Below are 20,181 nucleotides of genomic sequence, written 5' to 3' on the forward strand. Positions count from 1 at the left end.
TCTCCCCCCCCCCGCCCCGCCATCCGCCCGCCCGCCCGCTCCGCGTTTCCCTCCTTCTTGCGGTAAAACAACGTTGAAGAAAGAGGGCACTCGCGTACAGCCCATCTCCTTCCATCTGCCTGTACCAGACTGTGGCAAAGGGAAATGTGAACGGGAGAACTGGCGATGACCGCCTTGAGCGAGGAAGGAGCGAACTGTCTCCCAGATTCGGATTCAGGTAGGTCTTAAGTTTAATCCTCCGAAAGGGACCAGCGCTCGCTCTCGCTTTGCAGGCAGCAGAGCCAGAGAAAAGGCATTGATTGTACATTACATGCCAGACCCGTTTGGCTTCCCGGCCAGTTTTAGGCATCTCTCGGTGGTGTGTGTGTGTGTGTCGGTGCGTGAGTAGGGGGACTCGCTACTTGAGACTCTCCTCAGAGTAGCTTCTTCCTTTGCCGGTTTCATCTTTCTCCCCCCCTCTGTCACCGCTCCCGGTTTCCTGTCCTGGGGTGGGGTGGGGGGCGTGCGGGGGACCGAGAGTAGGAGAGAGATGGGGGGGGGCAACTTGAAACCAGGCATGTCATCTAGAAACCCACCACCACCACCGCTTAATTGTGTAGGCAGTTCAGAAAGGATGGGGAGGAGAGGCTGCTGCAATTGGCATTCTCTGTATGCATTTCTGTATATGAGGGGAGGGGGAGATTGCTGGAAGGTTGGGAGATGCTCGTTAAAGGTGTGTGTGTGTGTGTGTGTGTGTGTGTGTGTGTGTGTGTGTGTGTGTGTGTGTGTGTTTTAGAGAAGCGGCGGGTGCAAGAAGTTTTTAGGGCAAAGACCTTAGAAGCATCGCCCCGGAATCTCTCTATTCGCAGGAATGGGAGAACCCGTTGAGCCGCGGGTTGCCGTGGACGCTGTCCAGGGTGCTGGAAACAGTACCACTTTGAGCGAAAGCCGCAGAAACCTCAACCCGTGCAACAGGGGAGCCAAGGCAGCCGAGCTAGGCGAGACTTGAGCATCCCTGACTTTCCAATCAGCAATTATCTCAAACGAGCGGCCGATCGCCTTTTAAATCGCATTAAACTACTTAAACTCTAGCCGCCTGGCTTGTCACCTCTCCTGCCCAAAGTCTGCATGAAAAGCAAGCAATGCCAGAAAAGCACATCAGGACTTTGCGGTTGCCTTAGTAACTAATATGTATTTCCCACAGCTTGCATAGTTGTGTCTCTTGTCGAACTACAGCTTTCCCTTTCAAAATCCAAAGATTAATCTAAACGGCAAAGGGTTGGATCCTGTTTGGATAATAATAATAATAAACGTTGTGACCTTTAAATGACATTTTCAAAAGATTCCCCCTCCTTTCATGGTGCATTCTTCATCTCTGCTGTTTGAAAACCTTGATAGATATCTAGTCTTTGTAGGATCATTAATCTTAAAGAATATTTAATCAAAGAACCTATGGAAGTTCTAAAACTTGGAAAGCATTTTCTTTCCCAAGTGTTGGACTGCAGGTAATAGCAACTTGCCTCCAGTACTTAAAGCATACCTGTGTGAGTATTTGCTGGTGGCTAAGTATTTATTGAATTGATCTAGTTGTGCATAGGTCTTATAAATGTTGGTATATCATGTATATGTATTATATACAATTAATGTATAACTGCTAGCATATTCTATATCACTATGTGGACGGTAGCCTTATCTACAGGATTACAGCGTGTCTGGACGTTTTCCTTCCTTAAGATTTGCATTTGAAAGTGACTTGCCTCCTGGAGCCAATTGATTTAGTCTCTAGTAATATTCCAGACAGGTGGGAAGGGAGGCTTATGAAAAAAAACAACGACCTTTACTGAGCTCTGCAGTGACATACTTTTAACTGATCGATGTATTCTGTTCTTTCTTCCCATGTCAACAGGCTACAATTCACTGCGATGATTACTTCTGTTGCTCCTTCATTTTATTTGCTTTAACACCACAGTAATGGCATTTGGAGACACTTGAAAAGTGACATCGAGAGATTGCTGCTTTCTTCATGCCCTTAACAATGTGCAGGCAGGAAGAGCCCATGAAACTGGTCGCCTGGATCTGGATGGCTTCCTGCAACAAAATGATAGGTGTGCTGCTGGTCTTCTTCCCTGCTATTCTCCTGGAGATGGACTTCCTCCCCAAGAATACTGGCAGGAAGGTTTTGATCTCAGGTGCTTCCTCCCAAAGATCAGTAGCCAGAATGGATGGTGATGTAATTATAGGAGCTCTATTTTCTGTCCATCATCAGCCCCCAGCTGAGAAAGTGCCCGAGAGGAAATGTGGTGAGATCCGAGAGCAATATGGTATCCAGAGAGTTGAGGCCATGTTTCACACACTAGATAAAATTAATTCAGATCCCATCCTGCTGCCCAACATCACTTTGGGCAGTGAAATCAGAGATTCCTGTTGGCACTCCTCAGTAGCCTTGGAGCAGAGCATTGAATTCATAAGGGACTCCTTGATCTCCATCCGAGATGAGAAAGATGCTCTCAGTCGTTGCGTGCCTGAAGCTTCATCTCATCACCAGATCAGGGCAAAAAAACCCATTGCTGGTGTTATTGGTCCAGGCTCCAGTTCTGTGGCCATCCAAGTTCAAAATCTGCTTCAGCTCTTTGATATTCCACAGATTGCTTATTCTGCAACCAGCATTGACCTGAGTGACAAAACTTTGTACAAATACTTCTTGAGGGTGGTCCCATCTGACATTCTGCAAGCCAGAGCCATGCTTGACATAGTCAAACGCTACAACTGGACATATGTGTCTGCAGTCCATACAGAAGGTGGGTATAAAAAGAGAAGTTGATATTATGAATTGCTTCTGTAGGACTTTCCATGTACAAAGTCCTTTGCAGTATTGATGGAACTTTAATCCTAGGAGACAGGTAATATTATTCCCATTTTGAGAATCTGAAGAGACTTCTCTAAATACTTCAGTAGAGAATCTGGGGTCAAAACCATTTGACCATATAGATGCATAAGGTTTTGCATTAAACCACACTTTCTTGAGGCTGTTGATCATCTCACCAGGGAGACAAGTCACTGATGTTTGTTGGTTAGCAATTGACTTTCTACATGAGAAATAAAGTGAATGAATGTAGTGTACTTTTCAAGCACTGTATATTTAAGCACTACAAGGTACAAGTCACTAGGACAAACTGTTAGCTAATAGTTTCTTTCAAATTTCTATACTTAACCTGAAACTAATGTGGTGTTAAGAAAAAGATCTAAGTTTGTTTTGGAAAAAGCATACACATGCATAAACACAAGCATATCTATTACTTTTTGAATAAACCAACCTTTCCCTCCCCTCTTTTATATAGACAGAATAATTCCAATTTCAAGCAATCTTTCATTTCTAATTAAATAGGCAGCAGATCTGAAAATCTACAGGCAAAGTTAATAATGGCATAGACAAATCATTGTAGAAGAAGAGTGCCAGCTCAGTAATGAAGTGTATAGATTTTTGATGAGGCAAGTCCTGCAGTCTTGCCGTGGAAGAGTGGGGGAAATCTGTCTCTGATGTCAATTGTGTTTTGCTTCAGTGAAGACCAAGGTTGTTGTTTTTAAACACAAACATTTACATCACCACCACCCTGCCCCAGAAATCTGTTCTGTGTGGACATTATTGGGCTATGGAGATGCAAAGATGACTGCCAAAAACATTGCTATTACATATTTCATAAAATGAAATGAAGTGGTAAAACATCTCTGTTGTTGTACAAGTACAGAGAAGGATTAATAGTCGTAATATGTTAATGCTTTGTGAATTATCAGCCAAACTTGCTTTATAGTGACTACTTACAGGCTACAAGTTTAATCTGCTTTAACACTGTGACAAAGAATTTGTAGGGAAAGGTTATTAGGAATTGGAAGCATGAGAAACTGGATCATGGTAATTGTCAACAAAGATAAAACACATTTAAGTTTGCACAGGGGAAAATGTCTCACGGTGGTCTCTGGTAAAGATTATTATGACTCTTTACTTGCCAAATCTGAGACTGGTCTTGCAAGACTTACTTTTAAGTTTTCTTTTATATTTATCATGAAAAATCCTTTTTATTACTACAAAAGGAAATTCAAAACCTTAGTATAAGGTTGCTGCTGCATTTTTATTACAGGAATTTATATCCCACCTTATCAAATCCTGTATCAAAATGGCTAACAAACTACATCAATCAAGAACAACAAAAATACAGGCATAACTGAGTAAAATACAGAAGCTGTCTTATACTAATATTTTGAATTTCCTTTTGTAGTAATAAAAAGTAATTTTTATTATTTCCAAAATGTAGTTGTATAACAAAATAGAAATATAGGTGAGCTTCATGAAGTAAGGAAGCCACCTGTTATGGTCATTAATGTTACTCATGGGTTATTTGGTTTAATGTAGTGTTAGACATTAGAAACATGGATGCAATCCATTTTTGAAACATCTTAGAACAGGAAATAATTATTAGTGCAGTTCATTTTGTGACAACCTATGAATGAAATTAAAAAATCCAAATATATATTGGTGGCCTTGAATTTTAAACTGTTTGTAGACATGGATAGATATAGTACAGGTAAAGGTGAAGAAGTACCATGGGGATATCTACCTATGACAAAGATGACTCCTTCAGAAAATCAAATGGAGTTACTCGATTGAACTGTATCAAATGGCAAAATGTATTTTCAAAGTAATGTATACTTCAGAGATCAATGTTATGATACTTTCACTATAGTTGTTTCATATAATACATAAGAAATTAATTAAATTAAGCCAGTCCTTTCATTGATTGTCTTTTGAACTGAAAGGTTATTTAGAAAAGTGCTTATTACAGGAAAAACAACTTTTTGGGTATCCAGTGTGATACTTTTGAAATTCTTGGATCAATTCCACATTCCAACATGTGGCTTTACACTTAGCATCATCATGAATATTTCCCAAATAACATGGTACAATAATTTATTTGTATATAAAAAACATACTCACAACTCTAAGGTGTGGAGCCTGATCTTGTGCTTATTTACTGGAAAGGAAGCCCATTACATTGAAAAGGATTGTTCCTAAGTAACTGAATGCAGAATTGGAACCTCAACCCAAATAAATAATAATTAAAAATGCTGAATTTGTAAGCACTCAGATTTGGGTTCTCCACTCTCCCCAGTTCCCACCCCTTGAAAGATTATAACTCTCTTTTCTTTAATATACATTGGATATATCAGTATCTGGAACAGATTTATCTCTGTACAGTTTGTAATCCTATGTCTTTTCTTGGATATACATTAAACAAGCACTAATGAAAGATCCATCAGCATCACAGGCTAACTACATTATCATTTTGTTTAATTTACAGTAGAGGCATTTCTGTTTTCTGTTTGCTCTTAAAGCAGTTTGAACATTAAAACAAGGGACAAAGAAGGGCCATTACTTTGCCACTCATGTTAGGTTCAGAGGGAACTCAAGGTCAAATAACATGTGATGTGGGGTATCCATTACTCAATTTCCCACCTTTTCACAAAGGCCAAAAACATTTCTGGGACCTCCACATAGGTTTAAGGCCACAGTGCTGAAAGGAAATGCATTAACCCTTTTCTCTGATGTTGTTGTGCCTATCTGATGGCCTGCTGGGCATCTGGTGGGCCACTGTGTGAAACCTGTAGCCTGATCCAGCAGGGCTGTTCTTATGTTCTTAACTCTTCCCAAAGCTGTTGTTTGCCCTGTAGGCAATCAGGTACAATACAGACACCTGCATATTTCCCCCTGTGAGGCAAATAGCAGCTTGGTACATCTGATTTAAATTAGAAAATGGTACAGGGGGAAAGGTTAAACAAATGCTCTCCCAGTGTCATGGCCAAAATCCAGACCAGACCCCTCATGGCTGGTTTTACCCTTAAAAATAATGTGGGAGACCCTGATCACAGATCTTCCATGTTTTATCTAGTTGTGCACTCATCTGCATAATTGTTTGGAATACTACAGGATGTACATTTTTAAGTGTTTAATGTCTTTTTAAAATGTCCTGTTTAGACTTGAGGTAGGACTCCATAATTTCTTTGAATTTTGCCAGTGCCCCATGGACATGAAGGATGGTTTCATATGAGGAAAAACAGAGAAACTAAGTGGTTCTTGCTTCAGTGGTCTGTTTAAGTAAAGTGTGCCATCAAGTCGGTGTCGACTCCTGGCGACCACAGAGCCCTGTGGTTGTCTTTGGTAGGAGGAGTTTACCATTGCCATCTCCCGTGCAGTATGAGATGATGCCTTTCAGTGTCTTCCTATATCACTGCTGCCCAGTATAGGTGTTCCCCATAGTCTGGGAAACATACCAGTGGGGATTCAAACCGGCAACCTCTGGCTTGCTAGTCAAGTCTTTTCCCACTGAGCCATTGGGTGGCTTATCAGTGGTCTGTTATGTGACAATGGTCAGAATGCTTGTTTGCAAGTCAAATGTCTATCGCCCACATTCATTTCTGCATTCTCAATGATCAGTAGTATCACATGAAAGGGACCTAATGGTAATTTAAGTCTAATCTATGAAAACATTGAATGATTGCTTGTATTTCACCATCTCCAGAAAGACAGCTTCCAAGCCAAATATCTGTGGGCTCAGAATTACAGTTAAAATGTCCTTGCTTGTTTTTGGAAATACCTGACCAAAAAGAGATTATACAAGGTGACCTCTCTTTTATGTCCTAATTAGAGACTAATTAATTAGACCCTCTCCAGGTGAGAAAAAAAACCCTAGATTTTATTTTTAGTGACTTACTAGTGCTAGTCTAGCAAAAGAAGACGCTTGCTTGGCTTGACTCATAGTCTGATACTAGACTCTCACTTTGGGAGTCTCACCTACCCACTCTTCATATGTTTAAGTGGGCAATCAGGTGCAGTTGTACAGCTCAACTTTGTGACATCTTTATGAATTCTCTAAATGTTTCTCTAGTTGTTTTCTTGTGTGTGATGCCCTGGTGCCACCCAATCTGTTTGCTATAGTCTCATGTATTGCCTGTGTCCCGTCTAGGGCTGATTCTGACATAACAGAGGACCAGCCATATACTAAATAGATTTTTTTAAAAACTGTTAGGTTGGGATGGAATAGTCACATAGATATTGCAGGAAAACTCTGAGAAGTTTTCCTACAAACATCATATGGAATTTGCATTCGAATTCATCCATTTTGCATGGTCTAAAGGCATAGGAAACTTGCTGAAATTAAGCAGATCTGGGTCTGGTCTGTGGTGGATGGGAGACTTCCTGGGAAGGCCATGTCAACTGTCTCAACTTAGGAGAAATGAAGGATAAAAATGAACTAAATAAATACTTCCCCTGGGTTTGGAGGAAATATGTTACTTTGGAATTGGCTCTTAATTTGGAATGTCCACAAAGGAGGACTCCATAGAAGTTGATGCTGACTCTGCTTTCCAAAGAGAGATCTTTTTGAGAGACCACCATAAAGTGCTCTCTTCTAATAGGAATCTTGTAAATACCATGCAAAGTATTTTCAGAGAAATGGTAGAGTAGGAGCTATTATCCATTATTTTTTTTTCCTAATCTACCAACTGCAGAAATGTCCCTATCTATTTACTTTAACTTATAAGTGTACAGTAATAATTTGTATAATTCCCCTGAAAATGTCAGTCTGCACCAAAACAGCTAAATAAGGCTCTGTAGTCAAGAGAAATCACAGACAAGTCATCTTGCCAGGTTATCATGTGGCTTTGTCCTGCAGCTGCACATCAGGGAGTGCTTTATTTTTGAAGGAAGCAACAGTCGAGTAACAAAGTGAGAGAATCTATGCATCTGTCTGTGCAAATGCCTGTCGCCAGACATCTTCACTCCAAGGCATTTAATGTACAATTGCTGCTGTATTTTAAAGGCAACCTTCTGAGATTACACTGTGCCTCATCTCAGCTCGTTGGCTGGATTCAGAAACCAAGCCTGCAGTCCCTTCTCAACTAAATGTGTATAGTGTATGAAAAAACAATTGGCTTTAGCTTTTCTTAAATGCTTTCTTACATGTTGCTCACCTAGGTCACCCTTGACTCTTGTGGTGAAGGGTGTTTTCAAATTGGTGAATACCCCTTCTGTCTCTGGTTGGAATTCCTTGCTAATAGGGCAAAGAGGCCCCTTTCAAACAGGTGATCTCTTTATATTTAGCAAGGAGAGAGTAACTGTTCCTATTCAGCCCCAGCACAATGCTTCAGTAGAGACACCAGAATCGCTGGTATCTACCATGTGCTTTTTTAAAAGACTGTGAACCCTTTGGGAACAGGAAACCATCTTCCTATTCTGTTTCTGTGTAAATGGCATTGAGAACCTTTTCATTGAAAAGCAGTATATAAATGGTGATGATAATCCAACAAATTGTATGAAAGTGGTGGAAAGGGCTGGATAATGTAGAGGCTTGGGCCAGCATTCCAAAACAAGCAGCAAATAGCACCATTATACTGCCTGATTTAGTAGGGAATCCTGATGTGGGGTCTGGAAGGGGAATGCAGAAGAGGCAACATGGGTACAAGAAAGGAGGTAAATGTGCCAGCAAAGGAGGCTTTCTCCAATCTTTGGCTGAAGGTAGAATGGCAGATGGCCCTCCTCACTCTGAGTCCATGCATTGGGGTCCAGAAAGCCCTATTACAGTGAGTTATCGGGGTGGGGGGCCGGAAGACTCTGGAACTGGGGATTTCTTATTCTTGGAATAGCTTTTTGTGTTGGGACAACTCTTAGAATGAACTAACAATTAGTGTTAGATTAAGTTACAGTGGCAAGCAGAGGAATTCCTACCCCTGGACTTCTGAGCCAAAGTCCAGGGCCTCCACACCCCCTGAGGGCCTCCAAATCCTTTTTAGTCTGTCCCAGGTGGTGTGGTTGTGTTAAAAGTGTGTTAAAAATACTGTGTGTTTGGCGGTGGGGGTGGGCGGTGGCTCTAAAGGCCTTTAGGTCCAGGCTCCAAAATTACCTAGATGTGCTTCTGATGGCAAGCAAAGGGGTTGTAAATTAGACTTGCTTTCAGTGATACTGAAATGACAATAGAAAGAAGTGGTGGAGATATAATTCCCTAATATTTCGCAAAATTGTTATACTTGTAACCCTCACCCTGGGGAGGGGGCTTACCATCATCCATCACTATGGTCATTGCTCCATTAACTTATATGGAAAAGGGCGACATCTCTATGCCAGAAGAGCCTTTGAGAGGCTCTTGTGAAAACCATTGCCTTGGGGAATTGCTGCCTTAAAAACTTGGTGGGGTGGTTTCTTTCTGCTGCCCATGAGGCTTCCTGTAGCTACAGAAAACAGAATGTGGATGGCTTATAAGTGATTGCTAGTGGTCTCAAGTTCCAAATATATTGATTTTTAGGCTGATTCACATGAAAATGGAAAAAGAAAGTTTCATGTTCTCCTGAAAGGTTGATCTCATTAAACTGAAGATATCTATGCACACTTTTGATTAGCTTATTAGCATATAGGGATTAGTATTTGAGCATAAAAGATCTGGTAATCAATCAGTCATATTAATTTGCATATGACAGATTGTGGAGTTTTTATAGGCAATAGTTTTGTTGTGTAGTATATATGCATATGCAACTGCAGTAATGTTAAATTACTTTTAACTGTTTGCGGATTTTATAGAACCTCGTCATTTTCACTAGTATTGGTATCCCTTCCGTTGTTCTATTTTTGTTCCTCCACAAATCTAAGCCTCAGAATCAGTTCCAGTGCAACATCTGGCATCATTTTTAATTAACCTTTGCACTGCAGAATCTTTCTTCATTGCTGTGTGATGAATCTTCATGTTCAGACAATCAGTCTACATAACAGTGCTTCAGAATAAAATAATATCTATGCATAAATTAATGCTTTAGGAGAAAAACATGGAACATGGCTAAATGTATGCATGATCTCATTTCCAAAGGAAATACATCCTTTTGGCACTTCTGCATGAGCCTGACATTTCTGGATGTTGAGAAATGTGCATTTTAATTATGTTACGCTGCTTTAATGGGACAAAAACAATCTTTAAAATCAGGCTTGTGTAATAGTGATCGACCAAGGCAAACATAGCCTACCAGCCATGTACCATGTCACCTGCCAGGTATCTGACAACCTCCAGTTGAAGACAGGCAATACAGGAAAAACAGGAAATTTAGTGAGTCCCTGGTCATCTGCTGTCACGACTTATGCTGGCCTCCTCTGCATCTTTCCATAACATAGAAAGGGATCCTGCTGGCATTAAACAGTGAAATCTGTGTTCCACTGTAGTGTTCTTGACATACTTCAGTGTTCTAAATACATTACATGGTGGGAGCCATGTGACCAACTGACCAAGTCTATCTCCTGCTTACACCTGTTGAATGAGGACAGGAGTGCTCCGAAGCGCCCTGCACAAGGGAATCCTTCAGCAGAATAATTTTGCACCACCAGTGCAAGGGGCAAAATGTGAGTAGAGCAAAAGTGTGGTGAAGGAAGAGGAGAAAAGCTTAGGAGGGCCCATGTGCTTGCTCAGGGCTTGTTTCCTCCCCTTGGGATGGCCTAACATTATGCCTGCAAAAGAGACTTCACTACCACTGAAGTCAATGGTGAGCTCCAGACAAATGCCTCCCCATCTATCCCCTTCCAATTTCCGCAGCCACAAGTCTAAAACTCTGTTCAGACATTATGTTCAATGCATGTACAATCCGTATACAGTGAATGCTTGTACAGCTCTGTTCACACATACAGCGATTCACAAATTATGCTCAGTACACACACTTCCTAACTGTATCTTTCATTTGAGGAGAACTGAACCCAGGTTCACTTCTAATGAGTGCAGGTACAGTCCTTTAAACAAAACCATGTATACATATACAGACATCTGTACTCATGCACAACATAATGTCTGAATACAGCTGATGTCTGCCACCAATCACTACACGCCACCCAGGGTATATAACGTCTAGCTAGGGTACTCTACTCTTGTCTATCAAGGCATGAAGCTACATTACTTGGACTGTATCTCCATAAAATTTAGAGCCCATCACCTAGTGATGCACATCACCAAGTGGGGATTTGGTGATGCGTATAAAGGTGAAAGGGAACTTTGCACAAACATCCATGGATCACAATGAAGTTGGGAAAGGCATATTGCTAACCCTTGCCTTCTCAGAACCCTTACAGGTACCTTTCTTCAATACTATTGGCGAAGACACCTACCAGGAATCCTGACTCTGCCGTTCTAACTGGGACTCCAAGGTCAACATACCCTGCACAAGTAAGTCAGGCAAGATGAGCTACAGCTCAAAGCAGAACTCCCAAACACCCTTCATAATTCAACCAAAGTACTATAAGCTGTATAGAGCACTCAAAAGCCCATGGCCACAGTGTCTTCCCCTCGCAGTGTGAAATGTGGGAACCCCAAGTACAATCTTGGCTTAACAACCCTCATGTACTCCATAGGCTGGAGTGGTGTCTCTCTCACAAGGGATATGAGATAAATGTGTAGAAAGAGGGGCTTTACTGACCACAAAATCCCATGTGTGGGTGATCTTCCTCTATGCAGCAGTGAGGCAATGGGGAGCACAACCAGGTTTACTGAGGAGCACAAAAAATGTCATTTCAGCTATTGGGTCCTACTGGCCAAATATTCACAATTCATTCTAATCTGCAGGATCAAAGCCAGGGCATGTGGAAGAGAGCAAATCATGCTGAAACAGATTTCCCCTGCAACTCTGTGCATTGAATTGGTGAGTAGTGCTGTAAAGGCCACTTCATACTCCCCATCAGATGAATCTCCAGATGGAGAGCCCATGGGATCTACCATCAGGAGTGGGGCTGGTGGGCAACTAGGAGTTAGCACCCATTCTCTGACCCTCAGTCAATGAGCACCCAGACACAGGTACAGAGTCTGTTACAGCTGCTGCGTTTACTCACTACACTCTCCATATCTTCCTTGTCTCTCAATAGGCAAACGGGCAATTTTCCAGCACCCACGGAGGAAAGGATATTCCCTTGCAACCTGTTCCATGCAGATCTTCAGCAATGCCTCAGCAGTAATAAATGAGAAGTCAATGGATTGTCATCTCCCAGGACTTTTCTCTTTCCAGTATGCATGGCAGACAGTAATGCAACCGGTGCAGCAGTAAACATGGGGGACCAGAGAAGGGGAAAGCTGCACCTTTATCCTGCTGTCTGTCATGCACTTCTCAGAGGTAGAGGGACCCTGCCGGAGCAGAAAGGTTGGCTGCCATTGTTCGTGTGTTGCTTCCAAAATTCACTCCATCTCGGAACCTGTTCAATAAACACAATGAGGCTGTTCACACATACAGCCCTACCTAGGCTTGGGCAGCCTACCTGAGCTGGGCTGCTTGTGTGAAGTGTCGGGATCGAGGCTGATCCCTGTGCTGCCTCCCCAGGTAGCCCAAGAATTACCTGACCATTTATCTGGGTATGGGGTCGTGTGAATGCTCAGGCTGCATGCAGCCCAAATCGACACAGAGCTGGGCACCTAGAGTGCCCAACTTACGGGGAAATCCATCTCAATGCACTGTGCTCATCTCATAGTGCATTGTAGGATATATGGAGGCTGGGATGCATTTTCCCAGCCTCCAGAACACTGCACAACTCACAGCAGCACTGGTCATGTGGGTGGGTGAGCCATGTGGCTGGATGTGCCACCGGATCATCCGGGGGGGGGTTAGGTGCTCTCCTGCCTTTCCCCTGCTTACCCTCCCCAGCCCAGCAAAAGGTCATGTGAACTCTCTTTGTATCTGTTTTTCTGAGACAGGGAAGTTCTGCCAGGTGTGTTCTAGGTGTGTTCTAACATGTGAGAGCCTCTAACATTCTGAGCCTCTGCTGTTCTTCTGTTAAACTACAGTCCCACAAGGGAGCCTTTATGATTTAGATCTCTGTGCCCCCTGGGTGCCATGCATGGGATGGGGAAGTCAGGGGCAGTATCACTGGCTATTCCTCTGGGAGACTACAATGGACCCACTATGAGTCTGTTTCTTTGGCCATGTGGTCAGGGGATTACTCTATAGAGCAGGTGCTTAGCAGTTTTATCATTGTCCCTTGCAAAGAACATCCAGAAGGCATGTTGTTTTGCCTTGTAGATGCCACTTCAATATCTTCATGTGGCAGGATCTGGACTTATATAGCCCCTTCTTATTGCAGCGCTCTTTGCCACTGAGCTGGTAGGTGGCCCCTAGTCCTGCACTCTGTACACAGCATGTTATAGTTTCTGCTTCTCCTTGTACAAGTGGTTGTTTCTCTTGCAAAAAGCATCCCCCGCCCCCGCTCATAACTGTGCTGCTTGGAGCGTCCTGATGAGTGTGTGGAACTAGTGTTCCCACCAAAAAGATGTGAACCCTTTTCCTCTGGGATCCATTGATTGTTCCTATCCCCTGGGCTGGGTAGGTGTTGTGTCTAGAATGGCTCTCCTTTCCCTCTCTGACTTGACAGAAGATGTCACTGTTACTAGGAGACTCAAACTTCCATATTCAGCAAGTCCTGGACTGTGTGGCTATAGGTACCTAGTGCTTTTCTTCTGCCCTCTGCAGCATGAGGGTCTGCATGAGGAGGTGCTGCTGGATTGCCCTGGTTGCCCAGTTTTGGGTTGTGTGGGTGAAAGGGTGTGTATTGAGTAGGGTGGGACAATTGTGACTTTGGTACCAATGCCATCTTCTGCTCATTGGCGTATTCTGCACATGGTTTATGTTGTGGTAGGGGACCTTCTGGGTGCTGGCAGAGATTCTAGGAACATCATTGGAGCCGTGGTCAGTATTGTGATGTTAGTACTTGTTTGTGCAGCTATTGTGGTTTTTTACTTTACTGCTGATGGAGCATAGGATCACAGCTATACACTGCTGAGTCCTCCCAAGGTGGCAGCTTGTCTTTTCAACTGCTGTTTGACACCTTTCAGTACACACTGTAAGATGCACAGAACACAAAAGTTCTGTGGTCCTTCCACTGGGGACTGAAAATGGCTATGAAGCAGACAAGACGGGGAAGTAGGAAGAGGTGAGGCTTTAGGTCACCAATGGGTCTTGAGGGAAGAGGCTTATAGAATAGATTATAAGGCTATTTGGGCATAAAAGCTTTACAGAAATGGAAGTGGACAGAGGGAGCAGACAGTAGACAAGTTTGTGCAGAAAGTGGAGTGAGAAAGAATTTCATTCTAAAGGGAATTACTTCCAAGGAACTGGTGCTTAATTTCACTGTCCTCCACATATAAATCATTCATCAGTCCTGATTCCTCCAAATTGGGTCAGCTGTGCTTCTGGTGCTCTGGCCCTTGCTTAAGAAGGCAGATCTCAACATTTATTTATTTATTTAACTGCAAGATCAGCTGGGTAATGTTTTTTTGTCTCAGATTAATGGAGAGATTGTGCAGATGGAGAGAGAGAGAGAGAGAGAGAGAGAGAGAGCGCTTTGTAAAACAAGCAGGTTCTTCAGACCCTCTAAGCTCAGCAACTCTTAAATGTTCATTTGAAGTTAATCCCTGGTTCTTCAAGGTGCAGTTCAAACTAAGATCAAACAAATCTGAGCAGATTAGCATTAGACTTTGTACCATTTCAGTCACTGTGGCTCTTCAGAAGTCTATTTCTTAGGGAGTCATGGCTCAGATGGCTTGATAGCAATAGCAATAGCAATAGCACTTACATTTATATACCGCTTTATAGCCGGAGCTCTCTGAGCGGTTTACAATGATTTAGCATATTGCCCCCAACATTCTGGGTACTCATTTTACCGACCTCGGAAGGATGGAAGGCTGAGTCAACCTTGAGCCCCTGGTCAGGATCGAACTTGTAACCTTCTGGTTACAGGGCGGCAGTTTTACCACTGCGCCACCAGTGCACCATCAATCATTTTGATGATTGCATTAGCAATTTAGCAGCACAATCTTTGGTTACTCCCAAGTAAGCCCTTCTGTATTCAATGGGACTGACTCTCTGGTGAATGTGTTTAGGGGTGCAGCTGTAGCAAATGAACATGGCTGCTGCTAACAAAGGGCTGTATGAACAAGAGCTCGGTGTGAGTTTTCAAGGCAGCTGGTGCTCAGAACTCCAAAGCCACCATCACAAATGGCATTAATTAGAACTGCTGCTGGGAATCTCCACAGAAAGGCCCATGATTGACTAGTTCTGGGGAATGAAATGTGGCACTTCCTCACCTCTGCAGGTGATATCTCCCAGGTATGAGTGATATGCGTAGCCTGAGGAAAACTGTGTGGCCATCATATTTGGTTACTCTTTTCACACAAATTCAAATTCAGATGAATGCCCTGACATTCAGCTTTGCAAGCCAGTGTTGTATAACTAACCATCAAGTTCTTCCCTTCTGTGGTATTCTACACTAACCCTATTCACACATTATGTTTAATGCTTGTACAATCGGTGTGCCACGTACACAGGTATAGATTTGTATGTGCATGATTATTCACACATTATGTTGAATGCAGGTGCAGTAGTACACTCCCTATCAGGTACAGTAATACACTCCCTATCTGTGCCATGCACTTGAGGAAGCTGTACCTGGCTTCACTTTTTAAATGGATGCACGTATAGGCATTCACACACACACACACACACACACACACACACACACACACACACACAGAGTATACAGACAGATGTACAACATAATGTCTGAATGGGGCTAAAGCCATGGTTGTGGGAGTGAAACTGTTCTTGCCTACTTTGTTCCAGAATGAGAAGGAAGACAGCAATAGCTTTCCAATCTTCCCATGTGCTGAGCAAAGGACAATGGAGGTTCCTACCTTGAAAAGGGCAATCTAGCCATTTATTTATAAGCAGATTGATAATGCTTATAGTAAACTCTACCATAGAAAAATGGTATAATGGACTGTGCTCCCCCCCACCCCTTGCTATCAGCGCACACCAATGGTGCTCCCCCCAGCTGCTCCCACGCAGTGCCGGCATGCACGTGGCCTCCATGCATGTGCAACAGTCATTTGTCTGGTCAGCGACCATTGGGGGAGAGTGTGACTGGTGTGCATGTGCACTGATAGCTGGGGGAGCGCCGTGAGTAAGGCAATGGCAGTGAGCAGAGGAGGAGCAGGGATGGACAGGGGCGTATCTAGGGTAGGGCAGGTAGGGCACGTGCCCCGGGTGCCACTTGAAGGGAGGCGCCATTTTTAAATTATTTTTTTTAAAGGCCTCTGAAAACAAAATGGCCACCGTGCATGCTCAAATGGCCTCTGTGAGGCACTAGGCCATGCCAGGCCTCACAGAGGCCATTTGTGTATGCACAGTGGCCATTTTGTTTTCAGAGGCCATTTTTAAAATAAAAAATATTTTTAAAAATGGCTACCGTACATGCTCAAATGATCCCTGCAAGGCCCTAGAGGCCAACGGGAGGAGGGGGAACCTTTGTAGACCCCCTTCATGGCTTTAGGAAGCCCCCCAAAGGGACTGCAGGTAATTTTTTTAAAAAAATTAATATAATATGTTACTGTACACATATTCAGATTGGCACTATGTACAGAGAATCAGGGCTTGTGAATACTGAGCTGAAGCCTATGAGCTAGGATTGTATTCATTTGCTCTTACTTTGCTTCTTGTGATATTTATTATTTATTTGATTTGTATACTACCCTTCCTAAATGGCTCAAGGTTGTTAGGGTTAGGGCGATAAGTGAATTAAACGTGATGTCTTAATAATATGGCTATTAATGGTGAGTTTGTCTTTGAATCAGTGTGAAATCCTTAGTATTAAGGCCCACTGGGAGTTTCTTGCTCTCTTTCTCTCATTTTAACTGTCTTTCTGAAAGACTAGAATATATTCCAAGCAGTGGCACAGTTTACTCCTCATATCCTTTAATTATTTTCAGAGTATCTGGGAAAAGTCAAATTCTCCATTTATTTTTAAAACTTATGTAATAGTGATCCTACAATGCATAGTAGAGAATTAGACAGGCACTTCTGTTTAGTTTTCCAAGTATACCTCCACATAGTATTTGGGTATTTCATGAGCCCCAGCATACTGAAATTTGTAGTTTTCCAGCATTTTTTGGTCTGGCTATGTCCACTGCTAAATAGTGTTTGAAATATTAAAAGATTAATGAGCTTGACTTGTTTTTTTGAGCTGATATTATGGTAAAGTTACCTGAAACATGGATGCCAGATGTTTGGACAGGGGGGGTGCAATTTCAGTATTTGCCCTTTTTTGCTATTTTCCCTAGATACGCCTCTGGGGATGGACCTGCCCTTCTCCGCATTAAAGGGGCTGTGGAAGTTTTAAAGGGATTGTGCTGCAATTTGGATGCTGAATTGCATTTCAAGCACATCCTTACTGCCTACAAACTGTCTTTCCCAATACAGAGAGAAGGGGTCATAGCTCAGTGGTCGAGTACATGCCTTTCAGGAAGAAATTCTCTGGTTTAGTTTCTGACATCTTCAATTAAAATTATGTTTGATATCTGGACTGAGATGGACTTCTGTTTGAGACCCTGGAGAACACTGCCTGTTGGTTATGGGCTAGATGGACTCATTGTCTGAAGGCAGCTTCATATGTTCATATATGTTTCTTGCAAAATGGATATGATTAGTATTGTCCTGTATTATAGAAAATTGACACTTATTATCTTTCAAGTGACTTGCCAAGAAATCTTATCGATTCTGTAGACATTTAAAGCATTCCACTTGAAAAGCAGAATGGATGCATGTTCCAAATTAGGGAGCAATTGAATATCTTAGCAATAGTTTGTGGTTCAACACAATTGATACTCAATGCTGTAGTGCTTGGGAGTCATAGTTAATCTGGTTCCTACTTGGGCTTCAAGCATGAGCACAATTTTTCCAAAGATGCTACTGTATACTGGCAGAAAATGAAGATTCAGGTCTAAATGCAAATTGCAATTTCTTATCGCAACAATGAAGACAAGACATAAATGTAAGCAATTATATTGATTTTCAGATGTGATTGCAAACATATAGAGTTAGCACAAATGAAAAAAGTTCCTTAGTTTAGATCTTGGATAGAAACAAGTCCTAATTTTGGAAATTGCTCCAGATTAATTAATCGTGGAATTCTGTAGTATTTCCTGGTATTGGTCAGAAGATCTGAGGTTATGTCAAAACACTATATCACCATCTTTCTAAATTATAGAGCTCTTTTCACTGCTATAACTTCAACAGCTCTTATATCAGCTTTAGAATTATCTCTTTGTATGGCCAACTTTCTAAGATCAACTTTTTTTTTTTGGTAATAGCACATTGATCAGGATTCTGCCAGGAATGAAAGGACCATAGGGCCCCAGGGGGTTGTGTATTGTTCATTGCTTATATCTACTGTGCACAGACATCCATAAAGATATCTGTATGAGTAGTTAATAGTGACTGTATGCAAGAAAGGAATTATCTGCTGTTGGCACTGTGGCCTCCAAGCAAACTAACTAGGAAAATGAATCATCAAACAGGCCTTTAATATTTTATTTATTATTTTTGTTGGTTATAAATGTATTCTAAGCAAAAATACATCCAGTCTAATCATATTAAATACCAAGCTAATCTGCATTTGTAACAGTTTGAGACATGTGGTATGGCTTTTAGTGAAATGAAAAGTCCTGGGTTTCACAGACTGTCTTCTCATCTGTGCTATGGCCCAGACTGAATGAGTTGTCTCAGTTTTAAATAAAAGGGGGCGGTAACATTCCATTCATTTCTCTGTAAGGCATTCCACGTGCCTCAAAATCCAGCATGTGACAAATGTACAACTGAAACGTTCTCATTTGTGATTTCCTGCGTGTATTTCAAAAGCACTGAATAACACAGGGAAGATGAGTATCTGTAACACAATAACAATTCACATTGCTTAATAGGGAATTCTGCTGTTGAATCCTTCATGTGTCAGTACCAGTGAAGTCAAGGGAATAAGCATTTTCAAATGTGACCCTAAAGGCATGTAAACTGAAATCTTTCAATTAGCACATGAAAAAGGACAAATTAAAGTCAATGGTTTTACTCCCATAATAAATTATTTCAGACTGCATCTTAAACTACTACAGGATTACAATGAAGGAAATGTAGATAGCTATGAACTCTTAACATTGCCTGAGCAAAAACTTACACCAAACCATATGTGATGCTAAATTGTGCTTCCATCCTTGTTTTTAAAATTAATGTAATTAAAAAGATTAATTTGTTTTAACTTAATTTGCATTAAATTAAAATAGCAGCTGCATTAGGGGCTTGATTTGGATTGGGACTAACTATGTGGGAATAGGTATGCAGTGCTCTCCCCTTGCACTGCAGTCCCAGTGAAAATCTCCTATGGGACCATAGTTTGAGGTAAAGTAAAGTGTGCTGCTGTAGAGTCAGTGTCGACTCCTGGTGACCACAGAGCCCTGTGGTTGACTTTGGTAGAATACAAGAGGGGTTTACCATTGCCTCCTCCCATGCAGTATGAGATTGATGGAGAGGAGAGCTGGTCTAGGAGAGGAGAGCTGGTCTTGTGGTAACAAGCATGACTTGTCCCCATAGCTAAGCAGGGTCTGCCCTGGTTGCATATGTATGGGAGACTTGATGTGTGAGCACTGCAAGATATTCCCCTCAGGGGATGAAGCTGCTCTGGGAAGAGCAGAAGGTTTCAAGTTCCCTCCCTGGCTTCTCCAAGATAGGGCTGAGAGAGATTCCTGCCTGCAACCTTGGAGAAGCTGCTGCCAGTCTGTGAAGACAATACTGAGCTAGATAGACCAATGGTCTGACTCAGTATATGGCAGTTTCCTATGTTCCTATGCCTTTCAGCATCTTCCTGTATCACTGCTGCCCAATATAGGTGTTTTCCCATAGTCTGGTAACATACCAGCGGGGATTCGAACTGGCAACCTCTGGCTTGGTAGTCAAGCCATTTCCCCACTGCACCATTAGAGTTAAATACCTCTTCCCTTGCACCATGGTTCAGGTCCCCCGCAGCTGCTATTTTAATTTTAAAAAGAGATGAAAAGACAAATGACTCGTTCAGCATCATGGGTGGTCTGACCCTCCTTCCCTCACTCTCCCTTCTGAGATGCATTGCTGGCTGTATAGAAAATGAACCCAGCATGTAGTTTAATTTGCATTCAGTGAAAAGAGGTCCACTGGTGTTAGCTAACACCAAATCAGGCCCAATATGGAAGTCAGGAACTCATCAATGGCCTTCAAGGAACAGTCATACTCAATACAATTCTACATGTTACTAAATGCAGGTGTTAACGTTTCAGCTGATCTCACAGTTAT

The 20,181-nt window shown here is 42.2% G+C and overlaps 1 protein-coding gene across 2 annotated transcripts in view; it reads left to right on the plus strand.

Moving 5' to 3' along the window:
- Positions 1-10: 10 nt before the first annotated feature.
- Positions 11-20,181, plus strand: part of GRM1 (glutamate metabotropic receptor 1) — a 341,173-nt gene continuing 321,002 nt past the window's right edge. The window contains exons 1-2 of one of the 2 annotated variants that reach the window (XM_053291231.1): positions 11-217; positions 1,886-2,777. In XM_053291231.1, the coding sequence (XP_053147206.1) occupies positions 2,003-2,777 (775 nt within the window). In that variant the 5' untranslated portion in view covers positions 11-217; positions 1,886-2,002. The remainder of the gene's footprint in view (positions 218-1,885; positions 2,778-20,181) is intronic. The other variant, XM_053291221.1, reaches the window with a different exon arrangement.

This window comes from Hemicordylus capensis, chromosome 1, assembly GCF_027244095.1.
Source record: "Hemicordylus capensis ecotype Gifberg chromosome 1, rHemCap1.1.pri, whole genome shotgun sequence".
Lineage (NCBI taxonomy): Eukaryota > Metazoa > Chordata > Lepidosauria > Squamata > Cordylidae > Hemicordylus > Hemicordylus capensis.